The 20,968-nt window shown below is 33.8% G+C and overlaps 4 protein-coding genes and 2 long non-coding RNA genes across 12 annotated transcripts; 3 read left to right on the plus strand and 3 right to left on the minus strand.

Moving 5' to 3' along the window:
* The first annotated feature begins 1,419 nt into the window (after nt 1-1,419).
* LOC143428798 (uncharacterized) lies at nt 1,420-2,638 on the plus strand. Its single transcript, XR_013102475.1, has 2 exons — nt 1,420-1,577; nt 2,404-2,638. It is a non-coding gene; the product is annotated as an uncharacterized LOC143428798 (long non-coding RNA).
* A 4,175-nt stretch (nt 2,639-6,813) lies between these two features.
* Nucleotides 6,814-7,976, plus strand: LOC143422971 (lysophospholipase-like protein 1). Its single transcript, XM_076893982.1, has 4 exons — nt 6,814-7,025; nt 7,156-7,280; nt 7,343-7,603; nt 7,678-7,976. Exons 1-4 carry the CDS (start codon nt 6,947-6,949, stop codon nt 7,900-7,902), a joined length of 690 nt encoding a protein of 229 aa, XP_076750097.1. The 5' UTR covers nt 6,814-6,946; the 3' UTR covers nt 7,903-7,976.
* Nucleotides 7,977-8,058: 82 nt separating this feature from the next.
* Nucleotides 8,059-11,010, minus strand: LOC143429466 (uncharacterized). Of its 5 annotated transcripts, none has more exons than XR_013102553.1 (2): nt 10,883-11,010; nt 8,059-8,255 (listed from the first exon to the last, which is right to left on the minus strand). It is a non-coding gene; the product is annotated as an uncharacterized LOC143429466 (long non-coding RNA). The 5 variants fall into 5 exon arrangements; XR_013102557.1 differs by lacking the exon at nt 10,883-11,010 and adding an exon at nt 8,843-9,191; XR_013102549.1 differs by lacking the exon at nt 10,883-11,010 and adding an exon at nt 8,505-8,814.
* LOC143429370 (uncharacterized) lies at nt 10,020-13,620 on the plus strand. 2 transcript variants are annotated; one of them, XM_076904996.1, is made up of 5 exons: nt 10,020-10,082; nt 10,156-10,281; nt 11,607-11,954; nt 12,261-12,495; nt 12,580-13,620. In XM_076904996.1, exons 2-5 carry the CDS (start codon nt 10,203-10,205, stop codon nt 13,490-13,492), a joined length of 1,575 nt encoding a protein of 524 aa, XP_076761111.1. In that variant the 5' UTR covers nt 10,020-10,082; nt 10,156-10,202; the 3' UTR covers nt 13,493-13,620. The 2 variants fall into 2 exon arrangements, with proteins under 2 accessions (XP_076761111.1, XP_076761202.1); XM_076905087.1 differs by lacking the exons at nt 10,020-10,082; nt 10,156-10,281 and adding an exon at nt 10,833-11,037 and having other exon boundaries at nt 11,612-11,954.
* A 589-nt stretch (nt 13,621-14,209) lies between these two features.
* Nucleotides 14,210-15,961, minus strand: LOC143429732 (RRP15-like protein). The gene is made up of 3 exons (XM_076905519.1): nt 15,473-15,961; nt 15,162-15,378; nt 14,210-15,079 (listed from the first exon to the last, which is right to left on the minus strand). Exons 1-3 carry the CDS (start codon nt 15,913-15,915, stop codon nt 14,954-14,956), a joined length of 786 nt encoding a protein of 261 aa, XP_076761634.1. The 5' UTR covers nt 15,916-15,961; the 3' UTR covers nt 14,210-14,953.
* Nucleotides 15,962-17,197: 1,236 nt separating this feature from the next.
* On the minus strand, nt 17,198-20,811 carry LOC143426424 (uncharacterized). 2 transcript variants are annotated; one of them, XM_076899900.1, is made up of 12 exons: nt 20,676-20,811; nt 20,461-20,604; nt 20,317-20,376; nt 20,176-20,241; nt 19,942-20,024; nt 19,712-19,847; nt 19,347-19,641; nt 19,151-19,253; nt 18,814-19,077; nt 18,185-18,506; nt 17,763-18,106; nt 17,198-17,682 (listed from the first exon to the last, which is right to left on the minus strand). In XM_076899900.1, the coding sequence occupies exons 2-12, from the start codon at nt 20,474-20,476 to the stop codon at nt 17,437-17,439; spliced, it is 1,935 nt and encodes a 644-aa protein (XP_076756015.1). In that variant the 5' UTR covers nt 20,477-20,604; nt 20,676-20,811; the 3' UTR covers nt 17,198-17,436. The 2 variants fall into 2 exon arrangements, with proteins under 2 accessions (XP_076756015.1, XP_076756006.1); XM_076899891.1 differs by having other exon boundaries at nt 20,176-20,237; nt 20,313-20,376.
* Nucleotides 20,812-20,968: the final 157 nt, after the last annotated feature.

The following is a 20,968-nucleotide window of genomic DNA, read 5'->3' on the forward strand; positions in this document are numbered from 1 at the left end:
TAAACACAGCATCGATTACCTATTGGTTTATAAAAGCTGCGCCTTGCATTCCTTCCACGTTACTCTTAGAAATGATGATTTCAATCATCCACACCCAACGATTCAATACGTGTCACCACATAATGTTCACATTACTATCACAGAATTTCACGAATATTACGCATCGGACACGTCAGAAATATTACCGAGATATCTCGCTTAACACGTTCAATTTAATGTAACCTGCTGATATAATATGCCAATTAATTCTCTACTATAAAATAATCATTTTTACGAGTACAAGAGATATCAATATTTCATTTATACCTAAAAAAGTATCTACAATTGATAATTTGTCAGAATTGAACATAACACTTGAAAGAAAGATACAGTCTTAGTAGAAAAATTATTACCACACTTATAAATTAAATATTCCAGCGACATGCAACGAGGTTGAATTAAAATTGAAGGAATAATAACGCGGTTTCGATGTTAGAAGACAATGGAAACGAAACAGTTCCCCTGAAAGGTGAACTAAATGTACGGTAAGCCGGGTACGGAACGCGCGTTCCTGATTTTAGTATTACGAACACGAGCCGCGCTTCCACGCGTGTCGGCGGACAATTGGAATGTGACTAGAGCCTTATCAGAAACTTACCGCTGCCGTGGTGTCCAAGGTGACCGTAGCGGTTGTGACGTTGTCGTAGTTATGGCGATAATCATCATCGTGCCGGCGTTTATCGTGGAGCATGCGGTTATCCAACATCCGCGTGAAACCGGAAACAGAAGAACGGAACAAGAGAGAAGAAGGAGGAGCACGATAAAAAGGATTCCAGGAAAAGTAAAGGGAACGACAATTTAGAGGGAAAGAATCATTTATGTTAATTTACTGTGAAGAAAATATATTTTAATTTTCTACGGATATAGTTCTACGATGTTGTTCTTAATAATTAGGGGATCGCACTTACAGGGGTAATCTTTAATGGAAAGAAAATATTGAACGTTCAACTTGCATAAACGAAATTTCACAATACAATTTTACACCGATATACAATTATCATGTTACTGCATGCGGGGCACCTTTTCCTAATTTATCTTCCATGGTTATTGATTCGTATTCTCCACGCTGCCAATCGTTAAACGCAACGAAGAATTATACTACTAGATCCTGTATTTGGTAATCAGGTCAATCAATCAGGCGATCCGCTAATTATATTAAAAAGGAATGTTAACATAAAATGTTACACAAAAATGTTCTCGTCTCAGATCCGATTTTTACATAGTTTTAATGGACAATGAAATGAAACATTTTATTTGTAAAAGAGAAATTCATAAAATTTTATTCAATGCTCATTTTCATACCGGTTAAATAAATCTTAAACATCAGAGTTTTTTCTAACTCTTGGGGTACCTTGAATGTCATTTTCATTTTAGCCAATTATAATACAGTACGACGATTCAATTAAAAGGAATTTTAATTTCGTACCCTGGCTTCAATCAAGACGTTTAATTGAAACACCGATAACGTGTCACAAATTAATCTGTTTGATTCGACCAAAGTCGACGATGCAGAAATTATGCCCATTAATTTCTTAAAGGTACAGTCACAATTAACAACGATTTGGTTTTCCGATACATTGTATTTAATCGGTAACGCTACTCTTAATCTACCGAATTAAAGTTAAATTATCAAGAACGATAGGCGGACTCCATTAAGACGCGTCGAATTAACCCTAATTTCTCTTATAATCAAGTCTCTCCCCTTTCATTGGTAGGTACAATAGAACCTTGATTATCTCGACTAATAATGACTCGTGCTCTTTTAACAATAGCTAATCGAATTTCTTAAGCAATCAAATAACTCTACTTTCAATTCAAATATCGATATATTTCAAATACAAGAACTTCTTATTTAATAAATCCTCAATATAATATATAAGCTCACATATTTGCTTGTTATGTTAGAAGTTGTTGATTCGTCAATTGCATATTTATGCTGATTTAATTACAATTCCACCACGTTTCCAACTGTTTGTTATTTTATATTTCATTTATTACCAATAAGATTATTACGCTTTTGTTTCACCGACACTTCAGTACAGGTTCTACTATAATCAAAGTTTACTTATAAATTCAAAGTAATAACCGCGAGACGTATTGTACTGTATGTAAACACATATTTGTCTCCCTGAATTGCCAGGCAACACTTATAGAACATTTAAATGATTTATCGTCTAGCGTTCCGAGAATCGACCACTATTACGATAATCAAGGTTCTACTATACAAACATTCATGTTCCCATTTCACCACTAATTAGTGAAATCACGAAAGAAAACGCTTACGTGTATTTTGCGGGATAAACACCACCGTCGAGGTTTCCATTTTGATCATCGGGATATCGATATACTTTTCTTGCATTACAGATATCAAACTTTTTCTTTCGCCGAGAAGCTCCCGTTGGAATCGCGGGAACAGCTCAAGACGTGGGCAAACGCGGCACGAAAATAGATATCGCAAAAAGTAGAGAAGCACGAAAATTCCGGTGTCGGATCTTAAGTATCGCCAGGATTACCCTGGTGTTCGCCTTGGGACACCCCGTTCGACCGTATTTCAAGCCCGTGTAACTATCGAGTCTTTTCGGACGTAGATCTCATTGTAAACGAAAGGATAGTTGTAACGCGACGATCGACTAATGAAATGAAACTGTTGAAAAGCTCAAAATTCAAACTCGATCGGAAGAAATATCATTCGACCGAAACGAAGATAATTGTTATGTATCAAGTTAATAAAACGCTCACAGATCACTATTCGGTGTATCGAATTATGCTATTCACTATATAGAAGGATTGGATACTGCGAGATAACCGCGATAGAAGCGAGATTGTTAAGGTTTCGCAGCGCTACAAAAGCGGCAGAAAACTTGAAATTGGATTACAGGAAGGCGAGTGCATCGACTCGTGATCGTGTTGAGTTTTCTGGCTACTCACACGGAATGAAAATGTCTGGAAATTCCACAGCCTTTTACTATCGTTAAATGGATAGGCTCGCCCGTGATAAAAAAACAATTTCGATCAATGAAACTAGCGCTACCAACTTCAGATCAATCACTGAGAGCCATCCGTATCCCTCATTTTTTATCGAAACCTTTGTTCACTGATATCGAGATTCGATCGATAACGGAACACCAAGATATCAATTTAGTCCCTGTGAATCATGTAAACGACACTACCACTGGCTCCATTATCCACGCGAGACGGAAATTCCAATAGTCCACAATACGATGGAAGAATGCAAGAGATCGATCGTTTACCAGTTAAGTGACGATCGGTACCGCGTGTCTACACGTCGAATAAAGAAAGTGTACTAAAATGTTGATGAGCCTCGCGAGGGTTCACGATCGGCTGGCGAGCCTCCGCGTTTCACGTACCAGCGAAGAAGTGGCCGACCGTTCTCCGTGCGCGGGACAATTATAATGTTAAACCTACGGTTCTCTCTGCCTCCCTCTTTTCTTTCTTCCCTTCTTTCTATTTTACGTTCCGGCCGCGTGGTGCACCGGTTCTAAGGTGCCGTGGCTGTTACCCCGTCAATCAGCCGTCGAACTTCCATCACGACGCGCACCGTGCAACGTGATACATTCGTTGCTCTCTCTACCTTCCGTTACTAAAATCATCAGAATTGCTTATCTTCAACATTTAGAGGGTTACATCCTTCTTGCCTTTTAAGCAAAGTTAAAATATTTTACGTTCATTAACGTTGCATAACACTAGTTTATACGTATTCGTTTTTCAGTTGAGATAGGTATTTATTAGTTACCTTTTAGAACTTCTATTTGCGATGATGCTGATGCAGTATTAGATCTTTTTATTCGTAATGGTCAATGACCCCCTAAGTATAGGAAAAAAAAATGGAAAGAAAGTTTAATTTTGAATTGTATGCAATGGTTTTTTATTTTATTTTTTATGGAATAACGTGGCTGAAATGTTGAAGAGATATGAAGAATTCGAAAGGAACGAAGTGTCTTTCTTGTGAATAATACATGACGCGAAGTTGTTGGAGTACTCGAAATTCGAGCCGAGTGGAACTCGTTTTGTACAAACCTAACTGGGTACTTTTAACTTGATTATCGAACTGTTCAAACGTTTGATCATTCGAGTTCGTTCGAATATTAGAACTTCAATTAATTTCCTTCTCATTAATATCTATCGAATGCATATTGGTAAGAACAATAATACCGTTAAGATATCATTAATGGTAATAGAAATTATGGAGGTTACTGTATTATATCATAGGCTATAAACTTTTAAATCAGTTCTTCTCTCTTCCCCAATGGCATGAAATAAATTGATATTTAATCGATAATCGCTAGAAGTGGTTCCAATGCATACTGCAGTCGGAAGGGGCGACAGGAGCTTGAAACATCTTTAAATACATATAGCTATTCATTCAAGTTTAGCCTCGAGGTCAGACAAATGAATGTACAATGTAGCAAGTTCGGAATGCACTGCGAATGGGCAATAATTGATAATTTTTCTTTTTATATCGCGAATGATTTATGACGAAGTAAGCATACAAAAACATTTCTTTAGAAATGTAACTTTCTTTTATTGCGATGAGTACGTTTTTCGAGGGAAAAGCGAAAAAGACGATTAGACAAGATGTACTCGCTGTTATTACGTTACTACCAAGATCGGTGTATATGCGACAGATATGATTTCACCGAGCCATGTAGAATAATAGTTTAATGTTACACGACCAAAGAAAACGAGTTGGTTCGAGATGCACATTAGTAGAACTCTTAAAAGTTACGAAAAACTGAATGTCGCTGCTATTAATATGTTTATGCAATATTAATATAAAATGTCTATAATTTTCTTCAAGATTTAAATAGTGGAAGAAGACGGACAAAATAAGAATAAACTAGAGAAATAATTAAAAATTTAGTTTAAGCTGTGTTATTTTTGTTTTCCATATAACACAACGAACGGTTAGGGGACTCAACTGTGGTAAACAGAGTTCAAGAGGAGAGTTCAGCTCCCAGAAAAGATTTGTTTTGATTCCTCCTGTTTAACTTGAGATGGCAATTTACACTGTGCTATTTGGAACACTTGTGTGCGGTTGACTAAGTGGTAGCGATAAGTGAGAGGAAGCATAAGTTTAAACTGCATCGGCTAACATGCTTCATAACGTTTTACACAAAAACTGAAATAAAATTATCAGAAATTTTTAATAAATTCACCAAAATCCCAAGAAATTCTCATTTGGAAATAAAAGAATCAATAATATAATGATTCTTACTGATGATTACTTAAATTAATATTCTTACCGTGTATATAGAGTTATGTATTGCACGTCGAGTTTAATGTTTATAAAAAATTAAACATTGACATAATACAAGTATCTAATACTCGTATAACGAAAAATTATACATCATCACATGATATGCTTATATATAGTAGGAAACTGTAAGAATTGATTATATTTCGCGTAATATTTCCATGAAACGATGCTGTTGTGATACAGACCTGGTATAAAAAGAAGATATATACAAACTGATGAATACAAAAGGTATAAATATATTTTATGAATAACGCATTGAAGAATGACAAAGTCACTCAGGTTTATATGTGATTCAGTTGTGAAGCAAAGAAAATAATAAATGAATTTAAATGGCTAAATTAAAGTTACGAGACTGGTTCACCAAATAGTTGGTAGGTTAGGTCGGCTACCGTATTGACCGGGCAGTCACGGCGCTGTATATTGACGCAAAAATTTGGCGCCCTCAAAATGGTTGTCTCAGCAAGCTATTGAACTTCTACGTTTCGTATATACTGAAGGAAACTTCTGACTACTCACCACTTCTCTGCATCGTTCCGCCGGGTCGTTACGACTCATTAAACATAACTCTATTAGTCGAACAGCGTGAGAAGAATTCTAGCGAAACACCACCAACGTATCCATCGACTCAACACCAATGTCCTGTTAACACAGCCAAGCACTCGTGCCTTAACCCAGACAGACGATCCGTCTGGCATGCGTTTTCAAATGATCTCGAAGAGAGTCGAATGAAAATCGAGATATGCGTGCGCAGAAATGAGGTTATGTCGACGGTTTAACAGAGAGCAATGCTTTTTTATAAACAGCCGAACGAAGCTTTTTATAGTGAAATTATTTGAATTTGTTTTAAATGCGTTGCGAAACATTCATTTCTTAAATGTTATTATTGTGCAAATTAATATTTTAATTGTTTCTAATTAATAACATTTTTAAATGAAGAACGCGCATATTTTGCGATTCTTTAAACATCGAAATAGATTCTATAAATACTATTGATTCGTACGTAGATTTATTGCATGTTAATTATACAGATAGGATGATGGGAATAAATAAATATAGTATTAAAACTAGACCACGATTAGCTTCGAGTGATAGGAATTTTTCAGTACATTTAGGAACTGTAAAACGGAAGTGTTGGATACCTTGTTTAGCACAACTAAGCAATAAAAATTATAAGTAAATAAAAGAGATGACAAATAACTAAGGATTACATGAAAAATTACCGACGTTGATTTATCAGAGTGATCGAAAAATAACGGTCACAGTTGTGACTTAACCTCATTTACAACTGTGATCATAATTTTATTTTGAATGAATTTATTCACTATGATCGCAATTTATAGCATTGCTTAAATTATTTTGTATTAAAAAATTTTCCGTATAACTTGCATAAAGTATATAATATTTTTTTGCATATTGTTATCTATAGCTATTATGTAACATATAAACATAAAGAACAGTTAGGCTCTCTATTTATTAAAAGTAGTCACAAAGAATCGTATCATCGTGATTAATAATCAATGTAATTCATAAGTAACAATTTACAATAACTCTACAAATAATACAAGTTATCAGTAAGTTAGTAGCTTTCAGCCGTTGTATTGTAACAGTTCATAAAAAGTTAGAATTAATATGACTAAAATACCAAAGATTAATATTGTGAATGCTACCAGAGCACATAGTGCTAGTTTATTTTTTTTTCATGGTTCAGGTATAACTATTCATATTTTTATTTATATATGTTTTAATAATTTCAAGTGTATTATTTTATCCTTATTTATTCTGTTATGTAAAATAATAAGTGCATAAGCTAAAAATAACATTATGCATTTTCATTTCAGGTTCTAATGGAGATGCTATAAAAGAGTGGATTGATATTATAAATAGAGAAGAGCTAAAATTTCCACACATAAAAATTATTTATCCCACTGCACCTCTTCAACCATATACACCGAACAATGGAATGGTAATACATCGATGAAATAAATATATCTTAAAAAATAATTGTAATGATAATTATTATTTTAGCCTAGTCATGTTTGGTTTGACCGTAAAGCTATATCTATTGAAGCAGCAGAAGATACAGAATCAATAAATTTAATATGTAACACTATAACAGAACTTATCGATAATGAAATTTCCCTTGGGATTCCGAATAGTCGAATTGTTGTTGCTGGTTTTTCTATGGGAGGTGCTCTATCTTTATATTTGTCATACAGATACAAATTATCTTTAGCTGGATGTTGTGCTACATCTAGTTTTCTTAATAAAAATTCATTGGTATATGAGGTATGTACTTCATAAACGTCATTAATTCTCTTTTCATTCGCATATCTAATATTCTTTCTTGTTATCAAATATAGAATTTAAAAAACAATCCAGGAAGTAAAACGCCACCTCTTCTACAAATACATGGTACTGCCGATACAGTTGTTCCAATGCAGTGGGCAACAGAAACATTCAGCAATTTAAAAGAGCTTGGTGTGAATACTCAATTTGTACCAATAACTAAAATAGAACATATGTTAAGTAGACCTGGACTAGAGTCTTTTAAAAAGTGGCTTTTAAACATTTTACCAGACTTGTAATTTCTATTAACATTACAAGAAAAATATATTTTATGCTATAAAAAATATTGTTATAAATAATTTTATTAAATTAATAGTAAAATCGATTAATATGAAATATTGTCTTATTACCTTTAACCTAATTTAATTTTTCGAAGAATTCGTTTTAATAAAATTTAACATATTGAGTGATCTATAAACGAAACTCAGAAATATATTAAAGCGAGTGTAGAGGGGTAAAAGAAGTACAGCGATAGCTGCTTTCGCTGTATACATGTATAAGAGGGTGGAAAGACAAGCGCCACCGAGGAGAACATCGACGAATCATATGCCAGTGTCTCGAGGGGCGGTGAGAAGGTGCTGCGCCCCACAAGCTACAAGGAAGTTCGAGGGTAGTAACGTATTCGACACACTGGCCTCATATACCTGGTGTAACCTACATATTAACGAACATACAGCGAACAAAGAATAAAATGTTTTGTGATCGTTATTTTTTCAAAGAACTAAAGAACCAGCGGAAATCAGAAGTTAATACTGTCGCTATAACACTTGGTGCGAGTCAATATTTATAAATCGTGTATGCAAACATTATTAAGGCTGAAAGTGACGAGCGTGAAACTTACCCCTATGACTTGATTCATATTGTCGCACGTAACACGATTTTGTTCGTGACACGATAGCAACGCGTACGAATTATGCGTATGACGTTATTGAAATATTACTACATCACAAAACCAGTGATTATTTCAACTTCTAATTAATTATTTCCAACTTAAATGAGTTATTAATCAGTTTCGATCTAACTATCAAGGATTAAACAAATTTAATTTGTGAAATAATGTTAGTGACACGTCTAAATATCGTATAGAAATTTGACATCGTGGAAAAGAGGAACAAATTTGAGACTACATTATTAAAGTATTACATTACAAAATCAGTGACTCTACTTGTAAGTAATTACGTTCGACATTAACGAATTACCAATTAATTCGATTGGATTATTAAGAACCAAATGAATTTCATTTGAAAATATGTCAGTGACATGTCCAAATATTACATGGAGATTGAACACACTGAAAAAGAGGAACAACTTAAAAATTTATTGTGTGAATACACAATGCATCGACAGTAAATAATATGGCGCGCCTTCATCTGCAGTCGATGACGTCAAAGTCACACAACGAAAGATATGTCAGTGATTCGATTTAAGCTTGAAACAGGATACGTGAATTCTCAAACGTAAGGTGCAACAAATATTTTATGAAAACTCGACGAGTAACAATTTTAAAAATCTAAAGTTGCAAATTGTAGTGAAATACATTCAACGGCGATTAAACTATTGCGTGCAAAAAAAATATACGTACGTTGTATTATGAAGTGTTTTGCGAAATTTATTGCAGGATAATTAAATGTCACTTTTCTTAATTGATCCCACAGAGTAAAACTCCATTTCATTAAGCTATTCTCATTTAAAAACCGCACTGCGTCTAATCACATCGACCAGTGGATATTCCGGGAGATTTGAATTTTCGATCGATAAAATTTGATATCATTGTCACAGCTGGTTACAATAAGCTGGTATTTAGAAAATGGAAATGACTACAGAAGCAAGTAAAAAACGAAACAGCGGTGAAAATATATGATGGAAAAGATGCGTTGAAATTAATGTTACATCGATACGAAAAATCGATCTGGTAGCGGAAGTTAAAACAAGTCGTAGAACTTATACAATTGCTCGCGTGACACACGTGGGAAACTAGATAAAGAGAAACAGAAGAAGAAATTTTAACAGATTGAGAAATAGAGGCACCGGAGGCGAAAAGCAGCAGGTTGATATTAAGTGGGGAGATATTAAAATGGGTCAAGAATATCTCGACGATGACAGTGTACGTTGTTCGACTTCACGTTCGATGTCTTCATAAAGAGATTCTCTAGCGAACTCTCTTCACTAAGATCATTAAAACTACGATAGAACATCTTCGCCACGATATAATGTTGTTTCTTACAATGTCATTAATAACCAGTGTCACATTCGATCGGTTTAACTTAATTTCAAGTGTGTAACATTTTGCGGCAACGAGCAAGCCTAAAGAAATGAATTTGTCAACGGAATCAACGTGTTATTTTCTCTACGAGGATTAAGTAACGTGAAAGTTGCGATTAGTTTACGCGCATTTCTTAATTCGATATCGGTGTAAATAGTTAGTCACACGATGCGATACATTACGTGCAACAACTGTCAATGCAATTACTTGATAGTTAAACGTCATTAAGGGGCGGAAGAATATATTTTTCTGTGAAGTTTAGGAAAATCCATTTTCATGGTGTACGGATCGCATAAGATCACTGAGTCTGTGACCACCACGGGAACGACTTGGCTATACAACATTACCACCCAAGGTATATATATAATTTAATTTTTGTTTACAAAAGTGTACACTAAAATGTAATATTCCGTTAAATATTTCAACAGCAATCACCCATTATTTTTACTAATTTAAGAACGAAATGTTCTTACAAGTTGCATTGTACTTAAAAAAATTTATCCTTTTTATTTATTCAAATATTTATGTATGGTTTTTCATCTATGCGAGACGGATATAATCTACGAGTCTGAAACTATCGAAATTATTAACCCACTGACACTGAACGATACGTCAGGATTACCGCATAGTTTTCACTTTCACGCTGGTAGATGAAATTTATTCTGTTAGCATAAGAGAGAGCGTTTCAATGTTCAAAATTGCCCTCTGCTCGCGCGATAACCGGTGTCTAACCTCAATCATGGACCGGTATAATTATTGTATTTGTTTTTTCATCAAACTTTCTACGTGTCGCACATACGTGCCATTAAAATAAAATATAAAGCTAGCGTTTAGAAACGCGTAGTTTAATTCACCTTGAACGCAGTGCCATTTACGTAAAAAATATTCAGCACGTTCTCAAATTAGTTTCAAACAATATCCCGATGCTTGATAAACAGCGATAAAATATTGCTTACACCAAAATTCATCGCATAAGGTTGGAATATTGCCAGGGTCACTATGTTAGCACTGCTATTTGTTCTGCATTGCGGACTGAAATACGTTTATTGCGTACAAGAGAAGACATCTTACGATTAGTATCCAATTGTTTCTTCAATACCTTACTCCGTGAGTAAAGACGAAACGCGTCACGAATGCGCCCAAAAAGATACAAACATTTCTTCACGCGTTAAAATGAAAGTTTCCTGAGAGATAAATCACTTGAAATTATACAATGTCTCTAGAATATTTCAAAGACATAAGGGAATAATTGAATTAATAGAAATGAATTAACAACTCTTCCAAATAATCCTAAATGTGTCGTATATGTAGTTGATAGCAGCATTTTATCAATTAATATAATATAATAATTATTATAAGCAATTTCTGAATATATATATGTATGGAACGTAGATAGACATTCATTTCTACGTTTAAACATTGTAAGATGTACTCTACTTTGGATATGTTGTATACTTTTATATGCTCTGTGCATTTTGTGCACGTTCTTATACAAATTCTCCGTTTGGGTTCAATTTCTTTATATATTTATATATTTGTTTACGATTAAATTTGGTTCAAGCCAGAAATTAAGAATTAACAATCGTTTCAAATATAATAATTATGCCTACGTAAGTAAGTTAGATATATGGATATGTGTAAAAAATGTAATACGATTTGAATGAATGTAAATGTTTACAGGAGAGATGAGCAGCAGCGGCGGGTTAGGATTTGGCGTCGGCGTCGGTGTCGGCGTCGCCGGCGGTCCAACCCTCGCAGCCGCTCAACAAGGTCAAGGTGTAGCCGCTCTACTGGTGATGCTTGCTGTGCTTTGCTTCATATTCGCCTATTGTTGCTGGGGCGCACCCTTTTGTAGATCGTTGTGCAGGCGACATTGTTGCTGCCGGCTCGAGGACCCAGAGCCAGACTCTAGATTCAGCCAAAACGATCAGGCGATGGTAGCAACGCCAACAATTATACTTTTGCCGCACGGTAGGATGCTCGTTGTGGATGGCACTATCTTCACGCAGTTCCAAACTGATCCGACTGGTGAGATTGCAAACGAAGGTTCAAATTTCGTCGAGTCTATTCTTCTCGAACGAGTGACAAGTTCGTTTGGTCGAACCGATTTTACTGTTCGTCATACTTTTTGAAAGAACTATTCCAACGTTTTCCAAACATTTTAACAAATTTCATCGAGGGTCGAATGTCTTAACGTTTTGTCACTAAAGCTAGTTGTAATGCTTGATATTCGAACTAATCATAAAAAAAAAAAAAAAAACAGAAGATTCACGCTCAAGAACCTCAACAGTGATACTTGTACGATTAATAATAAAATATTTTTATTTTCAACAGGCTTGGATTTGGTAGAATTAGGCGATAGTGTGCTACGCGCGCAGAGGAATCCACGAAGCATTAATCGACATCAGCTGCAAAATAGCCAAGGTAGTATACTCGAGATGGACGCAGAAACGCCAAGCAAAGATAGTTTAGGATCTATTGGATGTTTTCCGCCACCAACATACGAGAGTATTTACGGCAAGGAAGAATCTGAAATGCCACCGTCGTATTCCGATATTCTATTACACAGGTAAGTTTTATTTACAAAACGAGTGGCGATAAAATCTATTCTCTGGCGGGGTGTTCAGTAATTTTATATTTTATCGATATATAGGTTTGCCAATCTTCCACATGAGTTAGACATGCACGGTTATTGTCACGATGGTAAAGAAGAAATCGAGATGCAGAGCTTAGACGGTTGCTCGCATATATTGAGCAATCCTATGAACACGTTGGCGTATCCTTACGCGACGGTAACAGATTTCTCAAGCCAAAGCTTTCCGCGAAGGAACGTCTCGAGGAATCCATCGATCATTAGCAATCCACTTGATAGTTATTACGTAGACAACGAATTAGAATTATATCGTCTGAGTCAAGAAATGATACCACGAGTGTTTAGCAACGCAAACTTCGAGGCTCTAAGAACGTATCAGGATGAAACCTCGTTTCGCGTAGTAAATGGAAACGAAATTCAACGACAAGACGATCCGTTACCGAACAATGGCAATTATTGCGTAGCCGATAATATTATTCGAAACAACGAAAGAATATCCTTAAATAATACGGAAGATGCGTCAAGAAATGTAACATCGGCGAACGAACTAATGAATACGAGAAATCTTGTTAGGAGCATGTCAAGGATTAGTCAAGAAAGTAGAAATAACATAGAAAATTCACAGAGAGACAACCAAGAGGCTGGAATAGTGTTCGTTCGAATTCCTCGTTCCCAGGACCGCAACAGTCACGCATCGCAAAGCTGGTATAGCATCGCAAATGAAAGCGACAGATCGCGAACCCAAGTGAATCAAGAGGATCAATCTAGTCTGAGAAATGTACATTCTGAAAACGTACAGGCGGATGAAAGTAATCACAATGCAGAGTCTAATTCGATAGGATTTTACATCAGAAGTCAAAGCACCGACGAAGCTGTCGGTAGGGCACAAGGACTGGAAGCTGAACCCGTTTACTCTGATGAAGACACAAGAAATTTCGGAGCACTGGCGGACATACGTGAAAGTCGTGTATAACGTAAGACGTACCATTCGAAATATGCAATGGATAAATAGAAAGATCTCTAACCAAACTTGTATCGATAATTACACTCTGTAAAGAATTTACCGAAATGAACTGAAATGAAAGCATATTGTGCTGTAAAATATGTTACTTTCATGGTACTTGATTATTTTGATTTGTCTTTTCAATTATAAACATTAAAACATATACAGTTATATTCACATTTAGTATGAAAGTAACAATTGAAATGATAATATAAATATTGTGACCCCTTGTCTTAACTGCTCGTTGTATATAGCTCAGCGGCAAAACCGCTTACGCGCTGAAGTAAAAGTTGCCGCATTCGACCTATGAATCCAACTTGTATTTATCCATTTTGGACAATTATACGTATTTACACCGCAAGCAAAACTCGTATATACATATGTATCTCGTGTTTGGTCAACTAAATCACGAGCCTCGCACAATGTTATAAAACAGGGGGTTAATTTATAATGAAAATTTAATGCTTCTTCAATTTAAGCCTACCAAAGATGTGTACCAACAATTTAATTAATTTCAGACAATTGCTAAATTCTTAGAAAGTTGTAAAAATAATTTTATACTCAAGAATGGGTACAATCAATTTAATCATGGCACAATGACAAAAGGAAAACGATGAGATAACGTTAGTTCAGTCCGTCCAAGGGTTAATCTACACACTAGTTTCAGTAAATATTAAGAAAGTAACCGGAGTAAATAGATTTTAAATATATTTTACATGTTATTAGTAATCCATTCTACATAGACTATTTATTGTACACATTTGCTTTTTATATTCTTTTAACATAGGACATAATACATACAAGAGGCTTATAATTTATATTTGTAAATGTTGTGAAAAGAAACACTGAATTACAAGATACATACCATTAAGATGTGTATAGAATAACTGTTGGACACTTCAGGTCCTATGTACAGATAATGTATATGTAAACATGTCTCTTAAATTGAGTTTGAACTCATTACTTTAAAAGAAATTGTGGCTGAAATGTGTAAAAGATGTATGATGTCATTATAAAAAAAAAAGACATTATGTGACACTGTTGTGAAACCATATTTATGTAACGTAAATAAGACATAATAAAAATTAATTTTAGATAGAATCATGTATGCATTATAAACATATGATAAATTATATGAAAAATTATACATTCTACACATTATTACTGTTGTTGCATAGATAAAAAGAAAATATCATATATAAGTTATTAATAAACTATTTAATAAGAAATTGATATTTTATTTCTTTTTATAAACATAGAAATAACAAAAAAAGAAAATAGAGAAATTATAAAATCCGATTTAAATGAGAAAAATACATTAAAAACATACTTACGTGCACTGACGAATAATATTGTAGTAATATATCTTTTACTTAATTTCATTTAAAATATTCTTTGTACACATATAAATATTCTACATTTTTTCACAATTTAATCATCACTATCCATATCTTCAGGTGCAGATGAATCTCCTTCATCTTCATGCTTACGATCCCAATCTTTCAACTTCGTTCCCATAACAAAATCTTCTCTTAACACATTCCAAACTCCCTTGTCCTGTTTAAAAAAAAAGGTAAACCTATTATCTGTTAATTGTTTATCATAAAAAGTAATATTTATTTAACAATCATAACTATACCATTTTTTCATGTTTTTTATGTTCCTGTTGTTCATCTTTTACACTATTATCTACAGGAATGCTCTTACTTGCCCCCATAAGAACATCTAAGAATGTAGATTTGTTAATATTTTTAAGCACTTGTTCGCGTTTTCTTTCTAGGGGTCCAGCTGTTGATAATTTTTGGTTAATTTCACCTTGTTGCTGTTTGACAGCATTAAACAACTGTACTACACCTCTGTAATTAATGTACAACTAATTATTTTAAATATTCAATAAATTTTATCATTTCAATATATGTAAAATATAAAAGATACAAGCAATTCAATTACTTTGTAGCAATTTTTTGTAATAGTCTTTCACGTTCTCTATCCATTATACTTGGTTTTATTCTAATACCTAAATTTTTCTCTTTTTTTTCTTTTAACCGTATAGGTGGTTTTTGAACTGTGTCTTCTGTTTCTTCTGGTATTTTTGTTTTTATATCTCCTTCCACTTTCTCAATTTCAAATGGTAGGTCCTTTTTCTCTTCCTTTACTTTCACATCACATAGCTTTTTCGCTTTCGATAAGACTATGGTCTTTTTACGTTTTGGTTTTTTTATCTGTAGAATTTTTTGCATAACATCCGCCCATCCAGGATTCCCTGCAGTTTCATTTTTATAACCATTACATTCGTCACTTATTGATTTCTTCTCCAATGTGTACATCTTTTTACAATTATTATCTTCAAATTCTTTGCTTGCACTTTCTAATTCTCCTGCATCCAATTCCATGGATTCTTCGTCGCTGTCTCTTTCGTTATCGCTATTATTTTTTAATTGCACTAAAATATTGATATATATACAGATTATAAAATAAAAATGTTTTAATAAACACGCGCAACAAGTGATAGTTCTTAACAATTTATTAAGACATAATTGCGATTAGGTTATGTTACGGTAAACAGGACAATTGTATACAAATAATGCATAAAATGAAATTAAATGTTGAGACTAGCCTTGTGGTCGTTTTGATGATTTCCTGACGTTTACTGTATTGTTTAACGTCATCGTTGTTAATGAAAGTAGAAGATCTATAAAAACGAGAAGACATTCAGCGTTCACACGTGCTACTTATTTTTATTAGAGCCGAAACACGTATAGTTACCTACATAAGTAGGTACATATAGGTGCTTTATAAAGTAACGTATGTAAATATAAATAATAAACATCATCACAGTGCTCTTACCATGACAAAGTTGTGTTGTCGGGATATATTTCGGGGTATATTTCAATAGTTTTATTGTAACTTATTATATATTCTACTAGTTTTATGCTAATTTATTGTACATTTCCCGCTTTAGAAGTAAGAAAGAGAAAGATATATAAGAAAGCTATAAGAAAGAGTGAGACAGATGATACCGACCTTATTCTGGAACCCGTGGCGCCGTCTCCGTGAAAAGTGCTCAAACTGGTCGCACAGCGTTATCGACAGCGAAGTGAACTACTGAAGCACTACCGCCATCTCTCGGAGAAACGCTGAACTAGTCGGATATTAGTTTCAGAGCTTCTCCGAGAGATGGCGGTAGTGCTTCAGTAGTTCACTTCGCTGTCGATAACGCTGTGCGACCAGTTTGAGCACTTTTCACGGAGATGGCGCCACGGGTTCTAGAGTAAAGTCTGTATCATCTATCTCACTCTCTCTTATAGCATCTTTCTCTCTCTTACTTTTTACGCGGGAAATATGGATATCTATGGAAATGATGTCACGCGGCGCAAGTAATATCACAGTATTCTCACTGTGACAAAGTTGTGTTGTCGGGGATTTTCAGAACGTAGGAAAACTGTGTCTTTTAAGTAGTTAATCGCTACTTTATTTAATAATATAATATTCTGAAATGTATACGAGTATTTTTTAAAATATATCTATGTATGTATAGCATAAAACACAGACGCAATTTATAAACAATGTATATTGTACAAAAAATAAATTACTTCAAAATAAAATGTTTTGGCAAATTTAACTGTATATTTGTTTAACAATAATTAATACATTATCCATTGCTTATTAAAAAACAGTATCTAGTGTTCAAGTACCAATAATAACATTAGCGTTAAGAGTATATTTCTATGTGTAATTTTTTCGTGTAATTAAGAAGGAAGATATATCACGGAAAAAATCTTAGAATGCTTTTTTTTACACTTAAAAACAATAACGTAAATGAAATATTTCAGTACTAAATGAATGCAGAAGAAAATGAACACTTTTTATATCTAAGTAGGAAATTAATTAACTTTCGTTTCATTTTTATATAGCTATGAATTCACAGTACATTCTTTTGAAAGTTCTAAAACATGTACAATAACATCATCCACTGTATTCGTTGTTAACAGAGATTTAACCATATTATCTTCTATAACAACCATGAACAAACGTTTTATATTTTCCCTTAATCTTTCTGTAAAAGATAAATTACTTTCTGACGTTAACGGTTGTTGACCACATCTCCTAATTACAGCTTCCAAGACGTCTTGAATAGGAACTTCTGGCCAACCGAAAAACTGCAAAATATATATATTAAATGTCATTTGATACTTTGTGCTGTTATTAGAATTGCAAATATTATTGTTACGATTTATACCTGAAGCGTATCGTCGTCAATTAATACTTTCAAAAGATCCGCAATACATTTCAATAATTGCTCAGTAGAAAGCCTTATTGATTCTCCATTATTTGTTTTTTTTACAGCGATCGCAGCAATATTATATAGTTGTACTTGTAAATGCTTTCTCTCGACTTCGTTCATTACATCTTCCAACAAATCGCGATGTTTCGCTTTAATGTGCCTTATTAAACAATCTTGTCGTATGAAGACTCTGTTACATTCGATGCACGATTGCGGTGGTTCTCGTCTATGAGTATTTAGATGAGCTTGCAAAGAGGACTTAGTGGAAAAGGCTTTTGTACACTTATCACACTTGAATGCTGAATCACAAAAAATATTTCTTAACTTTATAAAAAATTCACTAGTTGCGATACGAAAATAACAAATAATTTTCTTACGTTTAACTCCTGTATGAAGTATCGTATGTTTTACAAGATCTTCTCTTCTTATGAATTTCTTATCACATGACTCGCATGCGAATGGAGTTGCTCCTTCATGAACAAATTTTTTATGAACATTCAAACGAGCTTTTCTATTAAATGCTTTTCCACATACATCACAATAGAAACCGTTTTCACCAGTATGATGAAATATGTGCGCCCTCAATTGAGCAGCCTGGATAAATGATTTACCACAGTATTGACAAACATGAGGTTTCTCTCCAGTATGAGTCCTCTCATGGCGATTCAAAGTTTCCCGAGCAGCAAACTTCTTCTGACACTAAAGACGATACGAAAAGCAATTATAGTATCATATACACGTTCTATAAAATATGAAACTAACATGACATTACTTATAGTGTAAATTAAAGTGTTTCATTATACAAAGTATAATATCGAAAATTGTGTATACTTTGCGCAAAAAACTTACATAAATTTCTCTGTATGTAATGCTTGCTTGTAATAAAATTACACGATAAAATTAGTATCACAAAATATTTGAATTCATACATGATTGTAATAATAGCGATTATTTTAAAGATATTGAGTTATTAAAGTCAAATTTTGCTTTCAAAATAAATACTCACATGTTTACATTCAAATGGTTTCTCTCCTGTATGTACACGTCTATGTTTTTTTAATGCAAGAGAAGACAAAAACGTCTTTGGACATAAATCACATTGAACTGGTCGTTCACCTGTGTGTACACGTTCGTGAATTAACAATTGTTGATTAGTACAAAATTCCTTAGGGCAGTATTTACAAGGCTTTTTTTGTCTCTGAGAAGCTCCAGCATGAGACCGCAAATGGTCACGTAAATTATCTTTACGTGTAAACACTTTATTACAAACCTATCAAAAATATAATTAATTACCTCCTGTTTAGTTTCTAAACAGATATTAACCATTACAAAAAAAGACTTACTTGACAACTATACGTATTAAGAACATTTCCATGACAACCCGATTGCATTATGTGGCGATTTAAATGGTACATTCGAGAGAAGTAAGTATCACAGGGTTCACATCTGAAATATGTTAAATTATGTCATCATCTATTGTTCTTTGTATTGCACAATAAAATATTTTAATGCTTGTACTGATAGTACATTCACATTTACCTGAAAATCTTTTTATCAGCATGAGTAGTATAACGATGTTTATTTAGTGACTTCCTATCACGAAATGATTGCCCACAATCATTACAGGTACAAGACTCGCATTGCCAATGAATTACGACAATGTGTCTTTCTAAAGACGCTTTCTTTTTAAATCTTAGGTCACAGTATTGACATGTAAATTTACCACCACTGTGTGCAGTACTTAAGTCTTCTGCACAGCAATGACACTGAGTCTCAGGTACGGGTGTAATTGTTGGCTTATCATTATTATTCTTTTGACTACTGGAACTGGAATCTAAAATTACCATTTTCATTATTCAAAATTTTCTCTTTGTAGCAAGCTTACAACAAGATATAATATATACCTTCTGCATTAGAGGTATCAACATAATCCGAATCATCATCCTTCTCTTCCTCTTCTGAGTCATAATTCTCAAGTCTTAATTGCAAAACATTGGAATCATCTTCTTCCCTGCACACATCTAAATGCTCCTTCAACATCTGCAACGAATATTTTCATCGAAATATATTATAAAATGCATGTAATATTAGCCGTTAAAGAATGCACCGATAAATAAATCGAATGAAATCTTACATTTTCTGATTGAAAGACACGGTGGCACGTCACACAAACATAATCTGTTATAATTTGTATAAGTTGACCATCGTGAGTAATAACTGAAAAAGCATAATAAAAAAATGACTGTATCATAATAAATAAAAAGAAGGGAACTAACTAATACAAAACGATAGATTTGTAACAAAATAAAAGAGAATGTTAAGCAAATATTTATCAGAACGTAAAAGGCTATATATCCACTGTGTATACCTTTCATCTCACCAGATTCTTCTTGTTCAGCAGGCATTATAATAGTTTCTTGTCCATCATTTGTATCTGTAAATATCAAGTATCGATATTAGAGTTATCATTAAAAATACCTCTGTACCGCATCTGTACACTTATAGTTACCAATAAAGTTCTCAAACGTTGTGTCCCTTAACAATACCGCATCCTCGACTTTCACGATTTCTATAACAAAAGTGACGCGTGTCATATGCTACGTAATAACCAGGACGTGAAATATAATACGCTAATTGAAAAGATTATAGATACCCATTATTTCCTCCATCGTTCTGATTTCTGATTATTGAAACGACAACAAGATTGTTTGTATTCTTCGTAAATTAAACGAACTTTCACAATCGTGGCTTATAATCAACACGTAAATCACTGTTCCGATAATTCTCGTCTCGTAAGCTGGACAATAGTAATTCCGATGAAAAGTTATTGTAACAACAGGCAAGAATATAATCAAAATTTTTGACAACCTTGCAATTACTGTTGCCTTCCGAGTTTTTTGGTGACTTCCATCTGCCCCTGGAGAAGTAATCCCTGTAAGCCTGAACGCATATCAAAATGGCCTATGTCAAGGGGCACGCCTTCCATACTCTAACTAGCTATATAACGTGTTTCCCATAACTATTCGGAAAGATACAGGTTAAATGTATATTTAATACGTAAACCATATTTCTGTACGTTGTAAACCAAAATTTTATCGCGTAATCGGAAAATAAAGGGAACAATTCAATTGTTGCGTAATATTTCGGACGAAATAATTATT

Source organism: Xylocopa sonorina, chromosome 1 (assembly GCF_050948175.1).
Source record: "Xylocopa sonorina isolate GNS202 chromosome 1, iyXylSono1_principal, whole genome shotgun sequence".
Lineage (NCBI taxonomy): Eukaryota > Metazoa > Arthropoda > Insecta > Hymenoptera > Apidae > Xylocopa > Xylocopa sonorina.